General features: G+C 33.6%; 2 protein-coding genes across 4 annotated transcripts; both read left to right on the top strand.

Moving 5' to 3' along the window:
• Positions 1-1,104: 1,104 nt before the first annotated feature.
• Positions 1,105-17,785, top strand: LOC108214967 (molybdenum cofactor sulfurase). Its single transcript, XM_017387246.2, has 22 exons — positions 1,105-1,319; positions 1,445-1,543; positions 2,224-2,282; positions 2,384-2,544; positions 4,058-4,212; positions 4,812-4,938; positions 5,086-5,188; positions 5,291-5,336; positions 6,274-6,312; positions 6,392-6,548; positions 7,501-7,600; positions 8,275-8,391; positions 8,605-8,682; positions 8,779-8,880; positions 9,485-9,572; positions 9,725-9,829; positions 11,784-11,848; positions 14,397-14,548; positions 15,239-15,480; positions 16,543-16,682; positions 17,337-17,447; positions 17,537-17,785. Exons 1-22 carry the CDS (start codon positions 1,202-1,204, stop codon positions 17,648-17,650), a joined length of 2,478 nt encoding a protein of 825 aa, XP_017242735.1. The 5' UTR covers positions 1,105-1,201; the 3' UTR covers positions 17,651-17,785.
• Positions 17,786-19,090: 1,305 nt separating this feature from the next.
• LOC108215450 (uncharacterized) lies at positions 19,091-23,396 on the top strand. 3 transcript variants are annotated; one of them, XM_017387956.2, is made up of 6 exons: positions 19,091-19,214; positions 19,879-19,973; positions 20,489-20,750; positions 20,860-21,056; positions 22,469-22,656; positions 22,761-23,396. In XM_017387956.2, the coding sequence occupies exons 2-6, from the start codon at positions 19,879-19,881 to the stop codon at positions 23,045-23,047; spliced, it is 1,029 nt and encodes a 342-aa protein (XP_017243445.1). In that variant the 5' UTR covers positions 19,091-19,214; the 3' UTR covers positions 23,048-23,396. The 3 variants fall into 3 exon arrangements, with proteins under 3 accessions (XP_017243445.1, XP_017243446.1, XP_063946725.1); XM_017387957.2 differs by lacking the exon at positions 19,091-19,214 and adding an exon at positions 19,236-19,397; XM_064090655.1 differs by lacking the exon at positions 19,091-19,214 and adding an exon at positions 19,246-19,325.
• The last annotated feature ends 1,140 nt before the right edge of the window (positions 23,397-24,536 follow it).

Here is a 24,536-nt window from a genome sequence, read left to right as displayed (position 1 = left end):
CTTACTGGGCTCGGGCTGGGCAGGTCTTGACATTGGGCTTTATGTAAAGTCCATCCAGATAATCTGCATCAAACCCATAGTCCATCTGGATCATCTTAAAAATATATAGCTTATTTAAAATTGCCAACATATTTGTTAGCTTCTATGTTATAAAAAGCGTAAAATCGTATTTAATCAGTAAAGTTATGAAATAAAAATTAATTAAGGATTAGTTGAGATAAGAAATTAATCGAGCGGAATCATGATTAATTAAAGATTAATCATTGATTTTAAAATAGAGATTTCTATTCCATAGTCATGATGTGATCGTGGTACACTGTCATTGTTCGAAGGTTGTGGATAGGTCTGGTAGCATATAGTTTTCAGATCATTGGATGAATATCCTGTTATCAAGATTATAACATTTTTTTAATACTGTGCATCGTCTTTTAGTCACTATATGCAGACTAGCGCAACACTTAAAAAAAGCTACACTGGGCCATTTTTCTCATTGAGCAATTAAAAAAGGCCGAATGTATAAAGAAAGTGTAATTCTCATCGTCGGATGTTCATCCAACAATCCACAAATTATATATTGACAGATGTGTCTCCGATCATTGATGGTTACGACTTACGAACCTGGACCATGACAATTATCCATGCTATTTTATGTATTGGATTTTGAAAGTAATATTCTTTTCTCATGATCATAAAAATGATAAAACCTCTAAAAATAACGTAAAATTATAAATTTATTAACTTATTGATAAGATTAACATTTATATCATCTTTTATCTTTTCAATTATTAATTACAATTATAAAAATTAAAATAATTAATTAGTAAATGTGATAGTTACAATTTAACCGAATTGACTAATTTAGTTATAAATCAAATATATTATAGTAATATTTAATATATTATTTTAATTTATTATATAACATAATATCAAAAAATATAATAATTGTTAAAAACTTTAAAAATTAGAAAAATATTAATCGGAAATTAATGTATGGATTTAAGAAATCATCCAAAATATTATGATTATTTTTGATAAAAATTCTAAAAAAATGATTAATTACTTATCTAAAACCGAGAAAGAGTTCCGGCGTATAAATAGCGACCCGCTTGGCCGCTAAGTACTCTCGACACAGCATCTCGGAAATCTCGCTCTGCTTGTCTGAAAAGATAATCTGCGTATAAACCAAGGCAAGAGATAAGCTATGAGCACCGACGTAGAAAAATCACGATTTCTAGAGGAGTTCGGCGACGATTACGGTTATCCAAACGCTCCCAAAAATATAGATGAGATTCGAGCTACTGAATTCACCCGACTTCAAGGTAACAAACTTTTGTTATTTATTTTCGTGTATTTTAATAAATATCGGAAGTATAAGAGTATTGTATTAGTTTTATTATATGTAATTGTGTATATTTTGATGAATTCTGGAACTGATTGTATGCAGAGTTGGTTTATCTGGATCATGCTGGTGCCACTTTATACTCGGAGTCGCAATTGGAAGCAGTTTTCAAGTCTCTTAACTCTACTGTTTTTGGCAATCCCCGTATCTTATAAGTTTATGTTGATTACTGTGAATTTATTTATTTTTATTCCTGGAGGGCTCCCTCCGCCCCCTGAGTTGTATACAATTGGGCACGGGTTGCGGCATGCACTTTAATGTTAAATTTTTATTTAGAAAAAAAAAATCTTAAAAATAAGTTATGGAACTATGTTTTACAGGAGCATCAATATGTGTGTCGAGCAGTAAAAAAAATACGTATAAAATTGAATAGGACAGAAGGAGTATGATTTTTGTATTGCATAATATTTTGGACTTTTGGTGGTGGGAAAATGGGGATTACAAATTTGACATAAGTTGGTGTTTGAGTCAGTACGTATTGCACAAGGCCTCTCGTGAAGGTCTGATGTATGCAGCCTTGGCCCTTATATTTTATAAACAGGGATGCATAGCAAGCGCCAAGCAGACAACATGGCATTCGTAATTTGATGTTTGAGGCAATTAAGCAAGTCATATTAGTCATATTTATCTATGACTTAAGTATTCAGGGGAAGAGTGCATTCTTTTTGCCCTTATTTTGCGTGAGTTTAGATTAATTTGTTGTTATAAAAAAGGTTCATTTTGCCATATCGTCTTAAGATATCATTGGGTAAAGATTGAATTGATATCCTCTTGTACTTTGTTTGATTGTAATTGTTGTATTGGATACCTTAATTCTGGTTTAGATACTCAAAGCAATGTGAGCTCATCCACTTCCGACATTGTAAGAGAAGCTCGTCAACAGGTGGATTTTTTTTATCCTAATGCAGATTCTACTGCCGAACACACTGATTCCGGTACTATTGCATTTGTTCTGACACTATTCTGTTCTTGAATGCCATACAGGTGCTCGATTTTTGTAATGCATCAGCAAAAGAGTACAAATGCATATTCACTTCTGGGGCTACTGCAGCCCTGAAACTTGTTGGGGAGGCTTTCCCATGGAGCAGTCAGAGCAGTTTTATGTATACTACGGAGAATCACAATAGTGTTCTTGGAATCAGAGAGTAAACTCATATATTCCCCCTATTGCAAAGTTTTCAATTTTGATATTACCAACTCCTCTTGGTTGTTGCTTATAAAGACAAATCGTTCATATTATCCTGTTTTATGCATATTTTGTTTCTCTCAAAATTGAGTATTCATTTATTTTATATGTTTGTTGGAGAGGTGTTTATTAATTGGCAATGATTTGCAGAAATATGTCCTGAAGTATATTTCAATTTGGCCAATGGTAATTAAACAAATCTAGTTATAATTTCTTAGCAATCCTCGATCTTGAAAGATATGGAGAAAAATTATTTTTTACACTAATCAAGGAATTAAAATAATAAATTAAAGGTTAACAAGGAATAGTGATAAAATGATGAAACTTGAGCAGAAATGATATCATGCAAAGTATATATCTTTTCCACAGAGAATTCAAATATTCAATAATATCGATCAGTTCCAATAATAAGACATGCACTCAAATTAAACAATTTAAGTTGAGTAAATAAGTGTAGACTGCAGTACTAGAAAATAACCAAGTACATTAAATATCTTCGAACTAAAACATGCAACCTTCTAGATAGTGAATATGGAATGTTTTGATGTTACTGTCAACTGCTGGTGCATTTGCACCCATAATGTATCTTAGGGAAGCAGACATCAGAGAAAGGATTATCCGAATCACAAATAGCAAGCCTGCTAAAGGAGAGGACATAATAGTGTTTAGTAAAGCAGAAATTATATAGAGAACGAAAGGGAATGAGGTCTAAACTCTAAAGTAAGGGCATATAAGCATACATACTAGGTCCTAAAAACACATCATTATATTCCTCTTTTGTGAAGATCTAAGCTATGGTTTAGTGTTACTAATTGCTCGTGTGGGAGGTAAGACAGTAAATTAAGCTGGTCTGTCTGCAAGCATCTCAGTACTCAATATGGTAAAATTTGTCTGTGTTGTGTTTTAAACTGAAGCAGGCCAATTTGATCTCATTTTTGAGCTTGAAATTCATAACAAGCGAATTCAGTGGGGCTGAAATAGATGCCTGTTGAACCTAACAGCTAAACAATCTTACAAATTTAGCTACCCTAAGAATATGAAAGCATATAAACAGGCTCATATCTTGTTAAACCTGATCAATGCTTACATTCACAAACCTAGCAACAAGAGAAAAAATGTTTACGAGCACCAAGAATTGGACTTATGTTGAGCCAGACTCAAGCTAGGTTTGATATTCACCAATAACCTGTTATATTCAAATTAACTTGAACCAAACTTAAACAGTTAAACTCTTGAGGATTGAAGGTCAAGCTCACTAGTACGAGGGCCAAGCTCAGATTTCTCCTTAGTGTTCACTCCTAAGTAATTACCTGATATATGTAAATGGGCTTGATGCATCTTCTTCTAAAACAATTTTGCGACTTAGTGGCTTCTTGTGACTTGCTGCTCTGTTGGTTCTCAGTGAATTTAAAGTGCATTATTAGTTTAAACTGGAAGTAATTAGTCGTAATGCATTTTTCTCAATATGTTAGATATGCACTGGCTAAAGGGGCTGAAGCATTTGCTATCGATATTGAAGAGGCTGGACATCGTGATGGCTCAAGAGACACTAAAACTTCTCATAAGGTGTTAAAGCGTACTGTTCAAAGAAGAAGTGGAGTTAAGATCCTTGACGAAGAGCCTGCTGGTATCTTTTGAATTACTTGCTTGATACATTTTTTTTTTTTGAAAGCTGACTAATACCCCTTACCAAAAACTTACTTTATAATAGAATAATACCTGAGTGCAACTTTTGATCTATGAATCCGCGATTCCTGCCTTTACCGCAAGATAAAATTAATACTTATGTTGAAAATCACCAACACAATAAATTAGCATCATTTGGTGCCCTGAGCTACATTCTATATCAATAATATATCAGGATATGTGAAACTTCAGAACTCCGAAACGTACCATGTACTCTAAAAATTTATAACATTTACCAGCCCTCTGGGATCAACCTGAAGTCAGATATAGGCAACTTTTGACATCTTGACTTCTATTCTTATACTCTCTCTCCCTTCTAGTGGATAAAGGATGCAACCATTTTTTTATTATGTTCCAGGTGATGGTTTCAAAAAATCTCAAATCGTTCTTGCTATGCTTGACGTGCCATATTTAATTGCGTACTTGATAATGTTCTTTGGTTGTTTGTGTGACTGAATTTTGAGATCTGAAATAATATCACTACTTTCTGTAATTTAGTTTTTAAAAGCTTATACTTAATTTGTAGTCTGTTCATTGCAGGCAAGGCCTTCAACCTTTTTGCTTTTCCCTCAGAGTGCAATTTCTCAGGCGTGAAATTCAACCTTGATTTAGCGAACATAATGAAGGAAGATCCAGAAAGAATTTTAAAGGACTCTCCACATTGCAAGTATACAAGTTGGCTAGCACTTGCATTATTTTTTTCCTCATTCAATTAGTAATAGCATTCTATTAGAAGTTACATAGAGCGGAGATGCCCGCCATGTGTTTACTTCGGTCCCCTAAAGAATCCTACCTATTAACTGATTGGAATCAGGGGAAGCTGGATGGTTCTCATCGATGCGGCAAAAGGATGTGCAACAGACCCACCAGATTTATCCAAGTACAAGGCAGACTTTGTTGTCGTCTCATTCTACAAGGTAATCAGCACTTCTAACGGTTGTTTGAGTCTAAATATTAGAAGTGTGTCTCTATTCAAATTGGTAACGAGACATTCTATTTCTCTTTTTCCTTGAATATAGCTGTTTGGCTACCCAAGTGGACTTGGAGCACTCATTGTTCGAAATGGTAAGCATTTTTAACCAGTGAAATATAATTTTTATGGCTGATCTCATTAAAGATGCCGACAATCATCCCTAAGATTTGTAATAAATTATATCATTGTAATTAATGTAAAAAACCCGAAACAAAATGCACAACAGAAAGTGCAGAGCCCCAAGCAGGTCAGTGTTTTGGTGTCATAGCAATAAGCAGGTCAGTGTTTCGCTGTCATACCAATAACCATATAAAATAGCCTGTTATATCTATAGGTAAAAGATCTGCACACAATAGAGATATTTTCTACTAGTGCAGCTTAGATATAATAAATTTATAAAAATTCAAATAATCCAACAGTATGGATGTTAAATTCATACAAAAATAAGCGAATCTACAAAATTTCATGTAACATATCGACCCAGAACTATGAATTTTAACACTGAGATTATGACAAATCTCTGTCGTTGAATATGTAAAATAAATATTATATTTTTAAAAGTGATGCTCCACTATTTTAGAGATTATAAAAATTTGCATATGATGTTATTTCGACACAAACTTTTCATCCGTACAGTTGGATTATCAAAGATATGAATAAAATTAGTGATTTGAGATGCAAAGTTTGCTTTAGAAGATCCAAGCCCGTATGTATATTGTGTATCATAGTTACAATTCTATGATATTATAACTACGCTCAATATAAAATTCAATGTTTTTAAATGTAAGTACTTCTTGCTTTGTTCTATCGAACTAGTCAAACTGAAATACATATGCTCAAGGTATAACCAAATTGAACCGCTCATCATAGTACAAGAAGTGATCTTATTAGGACAGTTTTACACTGTTATTTTGCTTGGCCCTCGACAGAGGTAACCCACTACTAAATCATATTTATATATATGCTTACCATCTTATTATCTGGTTCTCAATTGATAATCCCTTGTATGCTTAATTTTTTCTTTTTCAGATGCAGTAAAGTTACTGAAGAATACATACTTTAGTGGAGGTTTGGCTTATTCTATTTTTCCCAGTAATCTGTAATATATAGTAAATATACTACCTATATTTATTGTTAACCTTTACAGGCACAGTAGCTGCTTCAATTGCTGATATTGACTTTGTTAAAAGAAGAGAGGGTGCTGAGGAGTCTTTCGAAGATGGAAGCATATCATTCTTGAGCATTGCATCCATTTGTCATGGGTTCCACATACTAAATACTTTGACCATGTCGGCTATATCTAGGTATGTGCAGAGTTTCTTCATTCTAGACTAGTTCTAAACATAATAGGTGTAATAGGGGAGAATATATTATCGTTTAGTTCAAATTTAGGCACATGATGATAAACGCCAAGGTAGGGTCAAAAGGCCTTATGGTTATATCTGGCGGGCAACTTGAACAGCTATTCAAGTAATTTGTCTGTTCTTTGTTCTTCTTTTTTGATGTGGCAATATCACTCTCACAACATAACGGTTGTAATGTAGTATGTACTAATATTAGCTTGAGGCAAAGTTGTATTCAAAGGTATATCGGTTATCAGTCTGAAAGAAATAATTTTATAGGAATCACATACAAAAATGTAGACATGTGGTGAGGCCCACACCCCCGGCATCCCTCCCCATCCAAGAATGTTGTAATACTCTTAACGATATTTAATTGAGGGCATTGGAGTCTGTTCTGAAGTTGTTAGTCCTGTCAACAAGATCAACCGTAAGCTGTGGAATTAAAGTCTAATGGGGTAGTACTTATCAAGTTCTGCATAAAAGGGCTATGATAACTTTATGAGAGTTTGCAAATCAGTCCTCAGTATTGGTTTCCACAATGAGGTTAGGACTAGATCCCTTAGGCTAATTTGATTTGATCATAAAAGAAAGAGAAGAAAAATATCATTGGCTAAGTTCTTACATTGGTTTCAGCTTGTTGAAAATATATAGTTCACTTTTATGTAAAGATGAGTAAGCAGAAAATCTTGTATCCTCATGTATAATAGGAGTTTGTTTACAACTTCTCTTGTAATTTCTGGATATTTTCTTTTTCAATTTATCAATCTCATCCGTATTGGTATCTAGTATAAGAGTATAGGTTATGCAGTTCCCTGTCATCTTTCCTAAATTTCTATTACTGGTATAGGAATACATAGTTTTCTTCTCGCTTGTGTCATGTTGTGTGTTAATATGATTTTTATTGTGTTGCAAGGCATACCGCATCGCTTGCCACATATCTCCGGAATATGCTTCTGGCTCTGAGGCATGATAATGGTGACAGTGTCTGCACAGTTTATGGATTTGATTCGAAGGTTAGATATCAGAACTTTTGTAATTCAGATATGTGAGTATGAACTGAAAACCTCTCCGTTTAGTCATTTTTCTCGCAAATTTGTATGTGAATGTAAGATTACAGTTCTTCTTGAAATTGAGGTTGGAGTCTAGTCTCTGGGAAAAGTAGGCTAATTTTATTACTCAAAAATATTTTTGGATGGACATGCTTGTTGTTAGGTTTATGAACAAGTTTAAATTATCGAGTCGGAAATCAATCTTCGTCCAGTTGTAGTGGTAGAGAAGAATGTTATATAATAATATTTTTTTGCAGCCAGAAATCTCCTGAATCTTAGTATTGTAATAAAGCTCCTCTAAATGGTTCTCGGATGGAAGTGAAAGGTGGAACATCATTTCCAACTTTTCTGCTCTTTCACTTTCTAAATACTTCTATAAACTTCCAGTCGTATAGCTCCCCTATCTTCCTCTTACGTGCCTGTCATACACCAGGAGGTAAACCATACTGTGGAAACTTTGAATTTAAATGCAGTCTTGCATGCCTTCCTTTTTACGACCACTGCAATATTCATATCTCAACTAATAGACACAGCATTCATATCATTATGTTTTTAGTTATCTGCATTTTTTGTTGTCATATAACATGCATATTAACCCATAGTTGGGAGGCTTCTGATATTGCTTTATTTTGTTTCAGGAATTGTGTTCTAAACCTGGTCCAATTGTCTCATTCAACTTGAAAAGACCAGATGGATCTTGGTATGGCTACTATGAAGTTGAAAAATTGGCTTCTTTATCTGGAATACAGTTACGGGTAAGAGTCGAGGAAAGATTATCCAGGAATAACGTTTCTTAGTGATAATTGTGCACTATGTTTTGGAATTTTACAATCCAGTCCAATGCTTCTTTTAAAATCTCACTTATTCTTCTCTTATAAATATCATTTTAAAACTTTTGCTGTCATTCAAACAGACTTGTGAAGACCTAAATGGCTGTTTACTATTATTGATTGACCTTTTCTTTCTAGACAGGGTGCTTTTGCAATCCTGGTGCATGTGCAAAGTATCTTGGCTTGTCACACTCAGATCTTCTTTCCAATATTGAGGTTGTTTGTCATTGTCGTATATATATCCCACACGGTCTTAATTTTCAGCAAGGTCAACTCAAAATCTTATAAATTATATCTGTCCTGTTAATTTAGGCGGGGCATGTCTGCTGGGATGATCATGATATATTAAATGGAAAACCTACAGGAGCTGTTAGGGTATCCTTTGGATATATGTCAACATTTGAAGATGCTAAGGTAACTGTTGTAGTTAAAGAAGGCATGCTTATTTAGCTCGACGAAGATATGGTTCCAGGTTATATCACAACTGTGAAATTTGTTTGTTGTGAGCGTTGTGCTTATATTACTTATTGTACCTCCTACGTGAGGCTTGTACATCAATACTAATTATAGGTAATTGAATTGTGCTTTTCCGTCTGAAGCTATTAAAAAAGAACAGAAAACATGCCGAAACCCTAAAGTGATTGTACTATCACTTTTCCCCCCAAATGTCAGAAGTTAGTCATTAAACTTTATTCAAGAAAAAAAATTTGGGTTTATATCCATATTGTTGTCGTCTCCAGAATCCAGATAGAGGAAGTCTCAATTCCTAGATCTAGCCTTAAAGTGTGATTTGGCATTTTTCTTTCCTTATATATCGTATTCCTCAACTAAATATCAGTTTATTTAACCTTTTAATTTTCAGTAACATGCTTTTAGTTGAGATTATATTTAAGTTTTAACGGCGTGAAGTTAAAAATTATTTATGCAAAATATTTACTGTTGTTTATGACTTCATATACATAATAGATCATAAATAATCAAAGCTTTCCAACTTTTCGCATTTTGTGTTGGTTTGCAGAAATTTATGAGCTTTATAAGGAGTTCATTTGTCTCATTTCCTTTGCGGTCTAGTCACTCAGAATTTCACAGGCCAATTACAACTGAAGGTCTTTCTTATATATATTTGTCGTGTTTCCTTTAATAATAAGCATGTGCTCTTACAGTAAATTGAACAGTTATTGCTTTATGCATATTCTATGGCATCACTTACTGTTGTCTTCACATTTTTTCTTACATACATATGATGCTTAAACTGCAGGCATTGATACAAATATGTCCAGATACTGTCTGCGGTCAATAAACATCTATCCAATAAAATCATGTGGAGGGTTCAGCGTGGACAGTTGGCTGTTGAGCAGTACTGGTAGCTATTTGTAAGATGCATTTAGTATAAGCTCTTAGTTTCATAATCAATGCATCTTACTATTGTGTGTTTAAGTTGGACTTAAACACCAGAACTTTTATGTGAAATATAAAGAATCAAGATAAAAAAACATCAGTACCCTAGATAGTTACAGTAGTCAGAATATTAAATATGAATATGACTATTTCATTTTTAGTTTAGCATACTGTATGCACATAATTTTGTACATATCTGCACTATTATAGAAGGCAGTATCACAAGGACAAACAAATTTATCTAGTCAATACTATTAGTATGTATGTTTAGTATGCCTTGTATTTTGATGGTGAGGTTATTTTTGTAATTACCAACCTCATGATGTGCTCATTTGGCATGATGTATTGTTTGCTCTTCACTTCTGTATGTGTTTCCTTGATACAGACATTTTTTTTACAACCCTAGTTGGCGAGAGTCCAGTAGCCGAAAGCATCACTAGCTTAAGCTCTGACCCGAGTTGCATATTCTGAGTATTGTGGAGTGCTAATTCACTTAATGCAATGCTATCTATACTACGTATACACAGTTTAACATAGCTATGACTTATAAGGTAGATGCATAGCACCGATTTTACCGAGCTAGAAAAGATTCTAATAAAATTGGACTGTAGTGAAAATTTTGATGATTTTTACATAGTCAAACATGTGAAATAGAGCTTCATGCGCCCATTTTTTTGTTTAGTGTGCAGCATTCGTGCACATGACCTCTTCTCTGTGTATTACTTCTGTTCTGTCCAATTCTTCCTCAGTCTCTCTTCCATTGCCTTGTTCTCCTCACGACATGAGTAATCCTTCTCCTCTCATTTAGCTACATACTCTATTAAAACCTGAGATTCACTTCGAATCTCGAACAATGTCAAAAGCTTCTCCATCATCAAAACTTTCATGTTTCTCTGGTTCAGGGAGCTTGCAAAACTACAGCTCTGTCTTTTGTAAAGGCCTGGAACATGATCAAGTTTACAACTTATATTGTTGAATGACACAAGTGGCTAGGAATGTAGGATATATGATTCTTTATTCGAACTTCGTTGAAGAACATCTTAGCATATATGTGAAACCCTAGTACTGACTTAAAATGCTAAATAAGGATTTGAGGCGTAAGAGAGTATATTGGAATACAAAAATAAAGGAACTGGACAGGGGTGAAGCGATCAGAAGAGACACGGGATGTGAGAGCACGCCGAAGGTAAAAAATTAAAAATCTGTGATGGGGACTGCAGCAGACAGGGCCTTCATGCTTGCACACTCAAGCTCTGTGCAGTCCTAAAAGATATTACTCCCTCTGTCCCCCTAGGTAGTTTACCTTGGGGGACGAGAGTTTGGCACACATTCTAATGTTCCTGGAAAACATTGTTCCGTAATTTTTTTTTCTTTTTGAATAAAAATTTTTGTTGTTTGAATTTTTATACACAAAAAGAAAATCTCTCAAAAATAAGTCAAGGAACTATTTTTTATAAGAGCCTTAAAATGCGTGTCGAGCAGTGAAAAAAAACTGTGAAGAAATGAGAGGGACGGAGGGAGTAATTTGTAAAGCAACAAGTTATGAGAAAGTTGATGCTGTCTAAGATTATTATATTATTGTTAATTGGTTAATTCCGCATTACTCAACTTAGTGTGAGTGATTTGAATTCTTCATCTGAATATTCTGATATCATCTACTAGACCTTACTGCTACTGTTACTGTATGTAGTAATCTTGTATCTCCATCCAGCTAATTATGGATGAATGGTGAATAGAGTTGTGCGGTTGTGCCTGATTTAAAAAAAGACGTTTTATTTTAGTATTTCTGAATAGGTTAGTTGCAGCTTTTACTATAACCAAGATACCTCATGAAACTACCATAGACTTTTTGTTGGAAAACATCTTTTGCTATATCTACTATCCCTGATTCTCTTGTTTCTCTTAACGAAACCATGCAGGATTGCTTCATGATAGAGAATGGGTCATCCAAAGCACTAGTGGTGAAATTCTTACTCAAAAGAAGGTACACTTTTTACTGTTTATTGCATCAAGTATATCTAGGATATAAATTGGGTCTTTAATATTCAGAAATTGAAATAGTCCATCAGCGTTCATCTATATGCATGAATTTCCGCACTGCGAAAAGTGTATTCCTTGATCAACTGGTCACTTCTAAGTTATGTGTATACCGATTATTTCAATCTTTAAGTTTCTCATTTGTTGGTTTTACTGTAACTAGATATCAGTTCTGATAGATGTGTCTTACAGTGTGAGGCTCTTAATGAGCTAATGTAAATACTAGTGATGGGTTATTCCTTTAAGAAATAAATAATAAACGAGCATATGCATATTAAGTGTTCGCAAATGAAAATCCCATTTAACAGAAGAAACTGCTTCATATGCTTAAGTTAAACTGGCCTTTTCAAAAGACTGTAGAAATAAAAAATACATATACCTCTATTGGTCTAAGTCATATACTGATTATAGATTAGTTATGTGTAGTAACCAATAATCATTGATGAGCCGAGTAGTTTTTCAAAAATTTCTTCGTGATATAATCATCTCTTGGGAACAGTCGTAGAAAGAAAATAGAAGGCAAGACAGTAAGAGACGGCATCTCAGAATATCAAATCAGTTATCTCAAGTTAAAATGCTGCATATAACAACTTTAGTTTAATGACATTTATCTTGTAGTATGTGTTTACGCAGTATCATGTTTGTAAGGGCAGAAAATAGTTAATTCAATTACAAGAAATTATATTAAGGAAAATATAGTAAACAGGAGGGTTAATATTAAATAACTAATGGGGATAAAGGAATTAAAAGATCAATTCATATTAAAAAATGTTACTATTCAAGAATAAAGTTAATTGTAATTTATTATGAAGTCCAATTTTATTTAATGAGCAGATTAAATGGATTAGTTTAGGTTATTGGTTAAAGTAGTCTAGTTCCCTTGTTATTAGGATAATTTTGGCACTCTCTTACGGTCAAGTCACCGTAGTAGCAACGGATTTTCTGTGGTTAATTTCTTTTGGTTGTTTTCCTGTTTTTTAATTATTGTCATGCATCAAATTTGTATTCAGAGTTACTAAAAGTTTCAAGATCCAACCACATCTTACCCAAAATCCAAGCCTTTCCTCATAATTAATGTCCAACAGGGAAACCAACCCCCCCCCCCCCCCCCCCCCCCCCTACCGACCCACCCACCCACACACAAAATCGTTGTTATTTCTTCTATTGTTAAATTAATCAGGACTTCCCGATGGTGATTGTAACTGGCTAACCATCACTAACTCTGATACTGGACTTCATGGCATACTTGCAATAGTCCAAGACTTAGTGGTTAGATGGAGTAAACAAGACTGCAGGTAGAACTTATTAGGCACCATGACGACAGTAAATCGCATGCTCAACATGTTCTGATTGTTGAAGCTTAAAATTTTGGGGTTCTCTCATAAATACCTAGGTCCAAAACATTTTTTGCAAAAATACTACATCTCTTTCAAATATTTTGCAGAAATACCAAATTTTTGAAAATATTTGCAGAAATACTGTATACAACCCGCTGCAACTACATGCAACTATACTTGCAACTAGATGCAACCATATATTTTTGCAAATATTTTCTAAAAAGTTAGTATTTTTGTAAATATTTTCAAAAGATAGTAAACCGCAAAAGAACTTAAAAAAAGTGGCAGTTTGAGAAACTTCCTAAAAAAATTTAAGTTTAATATGTAAGACACTAAAACGAAGATGAGATGTCTAAAATAAGATTGATGCAGACGAACATAGCGGAACGTATTGATTTTTGTGTCCAACACATGATGTTAGGGACCCCTTCTCATCACAGTATCTTGTTATCTCTAGGGTTTCCTCAAAGAGGAAGAGTTAAGAGAGAGTCGACAAGGTCGTCGTATCTGTTTTAAAGATCATTATTTTTCTATTCCAAAGCACAGACTGATATAAATTAAATAGGTCCAAGTCTGACCTTAATCCCTATGTGTTTAAATGTATTTAATGGGCTTTTAAATGGCTTAAGTAGTCATTATGAACTTCCCAATATAAATTTTTTTGTAACCTTGTTATATATATACATGAATAACCTTTTTATGTAATAATAGTTCAAAATTTATTTCTGAAGAATATAATGAGGTCAAAATATTTCCACTAATTACTGAACGGGACTTCAGAATAAAAGATAACTAGATTTGTAATCCAGCCGGAGCTTTCAACTGCTTTTTGAAGATTGTTAGAGGATAGAGCCTATACATATATATACACACAGACACACACACACACACACACACACACACACACACACATATTAGGCCCTAGTTCCGCCTTCACATCCCAAAAGTGAACACCAAATTTTCATTGGCACATTGCTGTAACATTGTTATCTTCTACACATGGTTGTTAATGTTGATATGTCCATTTGAACTCTATGAAGTCACATTTTAACATGATTTTTTGTTTATGCAAACCCATATTATGAAGTGCCAGAAGGAACAATTTTTATTGATTTAATATGAAACATCAAGTTCTAAGTCTATACTATGCTTTGATAGGTTCCAGAAATGTGTTACATCAGTACATTGATTGACCTCAATCTTGGCACATTATTTGTTGAATCACCACGTTGCAAAGAGAAACTGCAGATTGAACTTAAATCAGACTCTTACAATTCTGGAAGAGTTGAAATTGAAATACAGAATCTGAGGTATGACGTTGATCTATTACTTCTATACTACCATAACACGTAACATCATTTACAATGCAGTTTATGCATCACGTGGACTAGGAGACGTAAAGTAACACACTGATACTTGTTTGACTCACTGTCTACATCTTAGAGCATCTCCAGCAGTGTCCAAGTGAGGTTCCCTAAATATATAATAAACAATTTAATTTCTAAAAAATGAGGACTCTATATTGAATGACAACTCCAACAATAATTCCTATGACCCTATTTGTGTTCCCTATTATTATTATAGTATTAAATTCAAAATCTATTAGCAAAAAGATGATGTAAAATATGTTGGAACGAGTGTGCAAAAGGTGGAAAGTGAATATTTAGATATTAAAAATCAAATGAGGAGTGAGTTGGCCATTACCTATTTATGAGGAATGAAAAATGGATCCTAAATGTTTAGGGAATGGCTACGACTCTGTTGGATTGGATTTTTGTAGCATATTCTTCAAAATTATAGTTTAGGGCATTATATAGCTAAACTATTGGAGATACTCTTAGGTAGCTTATTTTAAATAAGTGTGCTAGTTCGGCTTAAATGATGTAATATAGATATAAATATAGAACAAAGTACTAGTGACTTTATTTGATTGAGTTTATGAAGGGACGTGGTTTTTTAAATTTATTTTGAAGCTTTTGATATCTCTGATTACATGATAGGTATGAAGTCCAGGTTTATGGTGATGACGTTGATGCTTGGTTCAGCAATGCCATCGGTCGACCTTGTACTTTGTTAAGAGGTTCTGGCTTGGATGGATCAAAAAGATATCCATGCTCAAAAAGAAACCAAAGTATAGGGATGTGCAATAATGCTAAGAGCAAACTAAATTTTGTGAATGAAGCTCAGTTGTTGCTGATATCTGAGCAAAGTGTCTCTGATCTCAACACCAGGTTAAGCACAAGTATGTTCTGGTTTCTTAAATACTCAATTTTGTCCGGAAGGTACATTTATCTCAAAATGTGCTCCAGCTTTTGTTGACAACGTGAATTGATCATAGATATGTATGTGTGTGTATTTGTTTAAATTTTTTCAAAAAAGATGATATCATTCAAGTTGAAGTGCAAAATTTACTATAGAATTCTCTTAGGTCACAGGTCTTGAATTCTTTTTACAGCTGCTTCATTATCTTTTCTATCAGAAACATCCATTTATTGGTGTCACTAGAATGTAAATAAAACAGTAGTAAAATAATACCAATAATTTAACTTGGAAAGACCATTTGCAAAAAAGGCCAAAAAGCTAATTATATCATTGTGAAGGTAACTCAAAAATATAACACAACTTATAAAATTTTCCTCTTTTTTTTAAGGTAAATTAGAAATACAAGATGAGGATTGAGGACTTGTTAATTTGTTGATTTAATTTAACTTAATTACTATTATTATTATTATTATTATTATTATTATTATTATTATTATTATATTATTATTATATTATTATTATTATTATTATTATTATTATTATTATTATTATTATTATTATTATTATTATTATTATTATTATTATTATTATTATTATTATTATTATTATTATTATTATTATTATTATTATTATTATTATTATTATTATTTGCAACTTACCATTGTATCGACATAATTGAATGTAGTGGAGTGCTACCTCCAATATTTCTGCAAGTTAACAATAACTGTACTCTGAGAGTGTCATGCAAACAATAGTAAAGAGTTACTGGTGTGGTGAACCAAACAAAAGAGAAGTGATGATAGAGAATTTGAATAACAATTAGATTGATGTCTTAAATGTTGTGTGTGTCTGTAAGTTTGACCAGAGATCATTGTTGATATGCATTTGTTTTCTTAAACTGAAACCCTTATGGCTGCATCCATTCAGACATTGTTCAGTGTGGAGGTGAAAACCTTGTCTACTGCATATAAATAACATGTGTTAACAAGAAAAACTTATGTCTTATATTCAAAGATCAACTTTTTTGATTATTTATTTGTAGAAAATGTGGAGAAAGGCTCTCGTGCAGCTCCTGTACAAGTGAATCCAATGAGATTTCGCCCAAACCTTGTGATAGCTGGTGGTGAACCATATGAAGAAGATGGATGGCAGTGTATAAGAATAGGGAATAAAAACTTTACAGTAAGTTCTTACGTTCAGGTCTTGAAGATCAACATTAGATTGGCCGGCACTGACATTAGGGGCACATCAATTCCTATGACTTGTACAAAACTGTGCAATTTTATAATGATTTCTTTAAATTCCAACTTAAACATCTTGTTGTTTTTAATGTTTTTTGAGTGTTGTTTTAAAACAAAGAACTTTTGCAAGTAAATTATTTCAGAAGACATGTTATGATGATTACCGGGTGTATGAAGAGGTTTCTTTTTGTAAATAGTGATTTTCAGTTGCATAATGTAGCTTAAGACAATTGTATTTGTATCTAGAAAGATTTTGAAGCAAGGAGAATAATGCTTAGTAACGTGACAATTGTATTTGTATCTAAAAAGGTTTTGAAGCAAGAAGAATAATGCTTAGTAACGTGACTGTGAAAACTAAATACCTGCAAAGATACTTAAGTATGACATTAATTCATGGTCAGAATCATTTTTCTGGAGTAGAATGGGATTGTTTTGTGTATTTGCCTTTTAGACTACCGCGTTTTATGAGTGACTTCTAATCTCTATGAATACAATTGACTTAATCTGGTGATGGAACATGTCAGACTGTTGACATGTCTCACTTCAGGCTGTTGACATGTCTTATAGTATTTCTTTATGTGTTCCCAATCTGCAGTCTTTGGGTGGTTGCAATCGCTGTCAGATGATCAATATAAATTATCAAGCAGGCGAGATGCAGAGGTTAAGTGAACCTTTGGCAACTTTGGCTGCCTATAGGAGAGTGAAGGTAACATTTTACTTCTAAGCCTAGTTTTGCTTTGTTAACAACCTTCATCTTAAATAATGTATCACGTTAAATTGGTTCTCTTTTGACAGGGGAAGATATTCTTTGGGATACTTCTCAGATACGACGATGACAATAATGAAGAAGAGGCAGGTTCTCTGATTCAAGTGGGAGAAGAAGTCTATCCAGTTGCAGATTTGCTCTGAACATTTACTTGCAGTTCCGAAGAAAATAAATATTAAATAAACTGAACAAGAGAAAATGTGCCATCATATGGTAATATGTACTCAAACACTTATAATGAACAAGGTTATGACACTACAGGCTCGCCGCTCGCAAGAGAGTGAGTGAATATGGAGCAAATGCATATATAGAGCAGGAGGCTAGAAAGCAAAGATGCAGATGATATAATTAGTGCTTCCTTGACAAATGTATTAAATTTGTAATGTTCATGTATTTTTAGCGGATCTGTAATTTAGTATCTGTTAAGAAAGCATTATTTGTAAACTGTAAAGCAGGTTTGTGAACCCTCCTAGTTGAGTTGCATGAACTCAACTTGTTGGGATAGGCAGGTTGAGTTCAGACTTCAGATAGCTGAAGTTATTGTCTAGTTGAGTTTGGGAATTGATCTGTATGTTCTCACGAAATTATTTTTGAAAATTATTTGTTAACTTTAAACATGTATAGCCGTCATGTTTGACTTTTAAGCTGCTTAAGAATCAGTAAAATCAATTGTGGTCAAGAGTTTGAATTTTATCGGTGATCAAAATTGTAGTTGATTTTTCCGTAGTCGAATGACTCGAATCCAATAAAATTACTAATTGTAGGCCAGGTCTGAGACGACCACGAGGCAAACTCTCAGATTACATCTCTGATTTGAACCTATAATAATATGTTCTATGTAATAGGTAAAATTAGATCTGAAAAATTTATAATTATATGGCGTGGTTAGTCACTCTCTATCCCACAAGTTTGAAAGATAATTTTTAAAATTTTATTAAATCACAAGTAAAATTAATAACCTATAACTACTATGTTATATTTAATAACTAAAAGTACATCCAAAATATGTAACAATATCAAAATATAATTATATTAAAAAATAACTGAACTCGGACATAATTTTTATTTAATAAAGAGTTTGAAGTATAAAAAATTATATATATTAAAAGTGAATACAAATAATCATAATTATGTCGGATACATTGCACAAGACCAAAATTTATAATCTTTAAAATGAATTAGGTAGAACGGTATTCTTTTCCACATAGGCCACTTTCAGTATGCCAATCATGTGTCCAACTCTTATTAAACACGTGAATTTAACCGGGGGCAGGTTTGTCATTTTAACGAGAGGGAATTAAAATTGCAATTAATTATTAATCTATAAAAAAGAGACTTAATTAATGAATGCACGAAATAAAATTAATTAATGTTTAATTTGATTATAAATTACATTATTTTCAGTTCAATAATTTACGAAATAAGGATTAACATATGTCTAAACGAGATTAATTATTGACTTCTGGAATAGTAATAAAATCCAAAAAATAAATCAACGATTAATAATTAATAATTAATTGCTTTCAAAATAATTAATAATTAATAATAAAATGAAAGCTTGAACTGAAAATTAATGGAAAAATGTAGCGAGGTGGAGGTTCAACAATCAGAGTTCCTTGTTATTTTTACTCGTTCCCTTTTGTGTAAGTCTGCGAGATCTGCCCTTTTAGATACATACACACACTGACACACATATACATACAGAAGGTACGCTTATCTCCCCATTACAACTTATTTCTCATTACATTTTGTGATATAAGTTTTTGATGATCGTGTTTCTCCTGTTAAATCTCGCCAGTTGACTAGTCATTAGCTGATGTATTATATGTTTCAGTTCAAATGAGTTGATTTTTGTTGAAACTGTGAAGAAGATCCCTCGATATTCACCAAGTAGATCTTACATTGCTCATCATGTTTATGAATTGTGATTACATGATTAGTTGCTTTGTTTCCTTGAAGTTAATGAGTTTGTTTGTGTGATTTGGTTGTTAATTGTTGTTGTTTATCTTTGAAAATGTTTTGATCGCTTAATTACTCGAAGAAGGATGGAGAGTCTTGTCTTATGATCATGATTTTGAGAAGCAGGCTGTACACTTCACCTGCTTAAGATCGATTTTGCTGTTAAACCGGATTAATTAGTGTGGTGTGAGTAGAGAGTAGACTTGTATTATGCTAAAGCTCGATAGATGCTAAAGGAGGCAGGCGATGGTAAAAAAAGAAAAGGAAAAAAAAAAACCTACCCCGGTGTTCTCAAATTTCAGCTCATAAACTAGAGCATCAATTTGCTACTGTTGTTGTGTTTATTCTCTTCCGTCTAGGTAGTTTTTCTGTGGCACACTGAACTTCTGGTATTTGATTAATATGATTTCAGATGGTTGATCGTTATTATGTCACATTCTTTGTGGTGCTAACTTGTATTCTCCGAGCATTTGATGCTAGTCCTGGTGATGCTGACCCAGTATATGCGTAAGTTCTGATTCTCTTCCTTATTATCATATACGATATCATAAAAAGACATATATAAAGGTGATCTGGCAGTTAAAAAGAGTACTGTTAAGGTTCCAACTACATGATTGTTTTGAGATATATTTAGCAAATTTTGAAAAGTTCCAACTCTCATACAAGTCCTTCAGGATTTTGACAAAATAGACTATGTTAGTATAATGTGTGTGTTTGTGTAATAGTACTTTGTTACCATACAAAAATGTTTGTGTGCTCTATACTAGTACCTTTTAAGCTTAATGGTCACACCATACAGTAATCTGTCGTTGCTAATTATATACAAAGTATACTCTCTAATATTGTGCGAAGAAGTGAGATTAGACAGTCTCTTGCATGACTAAATAATTGATTAAACTATATAGTTCGACGAATTGACAATGTCTTAAATTTTAGAAATCCAGAAGTAGACAGTATTTTTGTGTGGTGTGGATGCATAATTAATATAAGGATTGCGGTGTAATAATGTTATATTTCTACAGGTCTTGTGTAAAGCAATGTAAACAGACAGGATGTGTTAAGAAAGTTTGTCTTCCACAGTGTAATTCTTCTGCAAATAGTAACCCTCTAGATGGCCAACTGTACAAGCCAGAACCAGTTTATCTGAGATGGAAACAATGGGATTGCCAAAGTGAATGTCGTTACCATTGTATGCTAAACAGAGAGAAACTTAGAGCAGAATATGAACTTCCTCCTGTCAAATATCATGGTAAATGGCCTTTTACACGTGTGTATGGGATTCAGGTTTGTCTTTATCTTTTATGCGTTTATATACCTTGCAGAAAAAAATTGTAGGATATTTTTGCTTTAGGTTTTATCATTTATGATTGTAAGCCTCGACCTTTTTCCCCAGGAACCCGCTTCGGTGGTTCTCTCTGTGCTGAACCTGGCAATGCATTTCCAAGGCTGGCTATCGTTTGTCATCCTGTTGTACTACAAGCTTCCCTTAAGACCACTTAAGAGCCCATATTATGACTATGCAGCTCTCTGGCATATCTATGGACTCTTTGCCTTGAACTCGTGGTTCTGGAGTGCTATTTTCCACAGTCGGTGAGCTTTTTCTGCTCTTTGGTTTCACTAATAGAGCTTCAATAGTTGATTCATATTGTAGTAAGTGTAACTATGTATCTACTAAGTAATCATGAATTGTTCAAGTTTTGTCGAGGCATTACGTCAAAATTGATCAAGTAAATATAGTATCTTAAACACTTAATACATATATTATCTAATAACATGATAAGCCATTGCATGCAAGGAAGGTAAAGCTGAGGGATGAGAGAAGTAGAATAAGGTAATAGCCCTTGCTTTAGAGGAAGAAGGGAGTGGCTAAAAGTGGTGTTTACTCTACTTTTAGTAGTGCCTTCACCAAAAGGTCCTTAACAAATGGATAAACTAGTTGACGACATGGATAAACTAGTTGATGACAGAGTTGATAGGTTTAGATTTGTTCATATCACGGGACACAGTCACCCCAATCATAGCATCTTATCATTGATATATAACTGAGATTCTCAATGGGAACTGTTAGTCGTACTTGGGAACTATAAGTCATACTGCTATTGAGTAGTGATGATGTGGTCCGTGTGATTATAGTCAACCTTGTCATAGATTCTAGTTCAAATTATATCCATTGCCTCCAACTTCATTCATCCAACTAAACACAACATTAGTTGCAAGGTTGCTATGGTGTTTCTGGGAGGGTGTTGTGAACAATACTTGTGAGGACAAGGAATAGTGAAAGAATATGGATCATTTGCCTACTTTTTCCTCCCAAATTCTCTCTAATTTCCCAAACAATCCTACAAGTGCCTGAAAAGCCTAAGAAAACAAATATTATTGACGCATACAATGAAATAGAAATTCATAGGTAAGCTATTATATATAATTGATAGTAAGAAAGGTGTTAGCCACCTTCAATGAGACCTAATTTTAAGCTCTAGAGATTTTTTATTACACAACATTAGTTGTAAGGTTGCTATGGCGTTTCTGGGAGGGTGTTATGAACAATACTTGATACTAATACTTGTGAGGACAAGGAGCAGTAAAATAATATGGATCATTTACCTACTTCTCCCTCCCAAATTCTCACTTATTTCCCACAAAATCCTGCAAGTGCATGAAAAGCCTAAGAAAGCAAATATTACTGGTGCACACAAGGAAATAGAAATTCATAGGTAAGCCATAAGCCATTATATATAATTGATAGTAAGAAAGGTGTCAGTCGCCTTCAATGAGGCCTAACTTCAAGCTCTAGTGATTTTTTTAATACAGCCCCCCCCCCCCCCCCCCCCCCCCACACACACACACACACACACCCACACACACACACAAAGTACATACTTAGGAGCATTAAGCTCTATATATTTATATATGCATTTGTGTACATAAGTCGAAGTTCCTTGTACATATGAAATAGTTTATAAAATAATTTTTAAGCGGTTTAATCATATTTGAAATTGCAGAGACATGGATTTGACCGAGAGGCTAGATTATTCATCTGCTATCGCATTACTTGGTTACTCATTAATTTTGGCTATATTAAGAAGTTTTAATGTGAGGGTTGAGGCAGCCAGAGTAATGGTTGCTGCTCCGCTGCTTGCTTTTGTGACCACCCACATATTGTACCTCAACAATTATGAGATGAATTATGGTATTGCTCGTCCACTTTCATCTACATATGTTTCACAAAACAACTACTTGTAAATTTTCACCTTTAACCCTAGGTCACCAACTGGAATTTTTTTGATTTAACAGGGTGGAACATGAAGGTTTGTGTTTTCATGGGTGTTGCACAACTTCTTATCTGGTCAGTATGGGCCGGTATCACTCACCATCCTTCACGCTGGAAATTGTGGTTTGTGGTCGTGGGAGGTGGCCTGGCAATGCTACTAGAGATTTATGATTTCCCTCCGTATAAAGGATTTTTGGATGCTCATGCTCTTTGGCATGCCACCACAATTCCCTTGACATACATCTGGTGGAGTTTCATCAAAGACGATGCTGAATTCCGAACATCTAAGCTCTTGGATAAGGTGAAATAGGAAGTTACAAAAGAAAAATTATGACATAATGAATGGGTCTATGAAGATCCCAGAAGTGCATATTTTGCATTACAGGGTTTTTACTATCATTTAGAAAGGGATTTGTACTTTATTTTGCTAAAACTCTTTCACTTTATATAGTAGAATGTGATGTTGTAACTCTACTGTTTATTTAATTTTTAAGATGCGTGTTTAGGATTATAGGAATCATTAGGGAATTTTGTATTTGTATTCTGCTGACAGTTTAGCTGCAGAAGCTTGTCAAAACACTTGACTGTAGATGTAATTTTTGTACTCGTCCACTCAAACCTAGTGTTTCTATGTTATGTGCAATGGACTACTTTTCCTAGACAGCGTTTTACGTTTATGTGCTGCCTCTTTTTCCTTCACGGAAATTTTGCTCTCAGCCTCTCACCCGCCGGCTCTAAGAGCATCTTCAACAATAAGCTAAAATCGATAAGGATATAGAATTTTCATTATGTGAAATTTGTTGAATGTGCAAGAATATATTCACATTATAAAACTCTTTGTTATAATCTTAGTTGACATGTCAAAATTAAAATAGATAAAGAATGTGTAAAAACATGTTATCCTTGAATAGGGTGTTTTTTTTCCTAAAATTACAGTCAACATTGGCAAAATTTCGAATATTGAACAGGGGGGAGAATACTGAGGCAACTGCCCAAGATTGATTCAGATAAGCTTAACGATGAGGACGTTCTGGTTAGGTTCAATGATGCTCATGCTGATTTAGGAGATCGTGAAATATGCAAAGGAGCTATTTCAAAATCTCATTTCTCATTTCTCATTTCTTAAATACTCCCTTCATCCCAAATTAGATGACCCCGTTGACTTTGGGCACACAATTTAAGGTTCATTGACCGCATAGCTACATGACTTATTTTTAAAATTTTATTTTTTCAAATTAAAATTAAAATATGAAATTTTCATTTAGGAAAAAAAACAAAAAAAATAAATTTCAGAAATAGACGGTCAATGCACCTAAAGTTAGGTGCTGAAAGTCAACTAGCTCATCTAATTTGGGATGGAGGTAGTATCGAATCCAATTTGGGACAGCTATCTCTCGAGCACAGGTTTAGGTTCGGCCTCAATGGGAAAATAAAATGGAGCACCTAACAACGCATCTTCACATACCAAGAACTACGAGATCACCCCTTTCATTCTGGGATGACGGAGGGATCGTACCATTCGAGCCGTTTTTTTTTTTTCACTTCTGACATGAACCTCGAATAATATTTTGTAGTATCATTTAAAATGCGCAAATATCAATAATATTACTGAATAAATATCCAATATTTGAAATATCGCTTTTTTAACAACATAATAATTTTGAACAACATAGCAAATGAAGAGTACATGATTGTAGAAATCGAGAATCGAAATTAATCGGTTGACATATTGATTCAGAATTTATTGGAGATTTATCAAAAATATTTTTGATAAAACAGAATTTTTTAGTTAATTCAGA

This window comes from Daucus carota, chromosome 3 (assembly GCF_001625215.2).
Source record: "Daucus carota subsp. sativus chromosome 3, DH1 v3.0, whole genome shotgun sequence".
NCBI classification, from domain to species: Eukaryota; Viridiplantae; Streptophyta; class Magnoliopsida; order Apiales; family Apiaceae; genus Daucus; species Daucus carota.
Note: the sequence above shows the minus strand (reverse complement) of the source record. Positions and strands in the feature narration are given on the sequence as shown.

Excerpts from the sequence above, each read along its gene's own strand:
- LOC108214967 (XM_017387246.2), top strand. The coding sequence starts at position 1,202 with ATGAGCACCGACGTAGAAAAATCACGATTTCTAGAGGAGTTCGGCGAC. Across the intron at positions 6,549-7,500 it reads ACCATGTCGGCTATATCTAG|GCATACCGCATCGCTTGCCA; the intron begins GTATGTGCAGAG and ends TTGTGTTGCAAG. Across the intron at positions 9,573-9,724 it reads CAGGCCAATTACAACTGAAG|GCATTGATACAAATATGTCC; the intron begins GTCTTTCTTATA and ends CTTAAACTGCAG.
- LOC108215450 (XM_017387956.2), top strand. The coding sequence starts at position 19,879 with ATGGTTGATCGTTATTATGTCACATTCTTTGTGGTGCTAACTTGTATT. Across the intron at positions 19,974-20,488 it reads GATGCTGACCCAGTATATGC|GTCTTGTGTAAAGCAATGTA; the intron begins GTAAGTTCTGAT and ends ATATTTCTACAG. Across the intron at positions 22,657-22,760 it reads CAATTATGAGATGAATTATG|GGTGGAACATGAAGGTTTGT; the intron begins GTATTGCTCGTC and ends TTGATTTAACAG.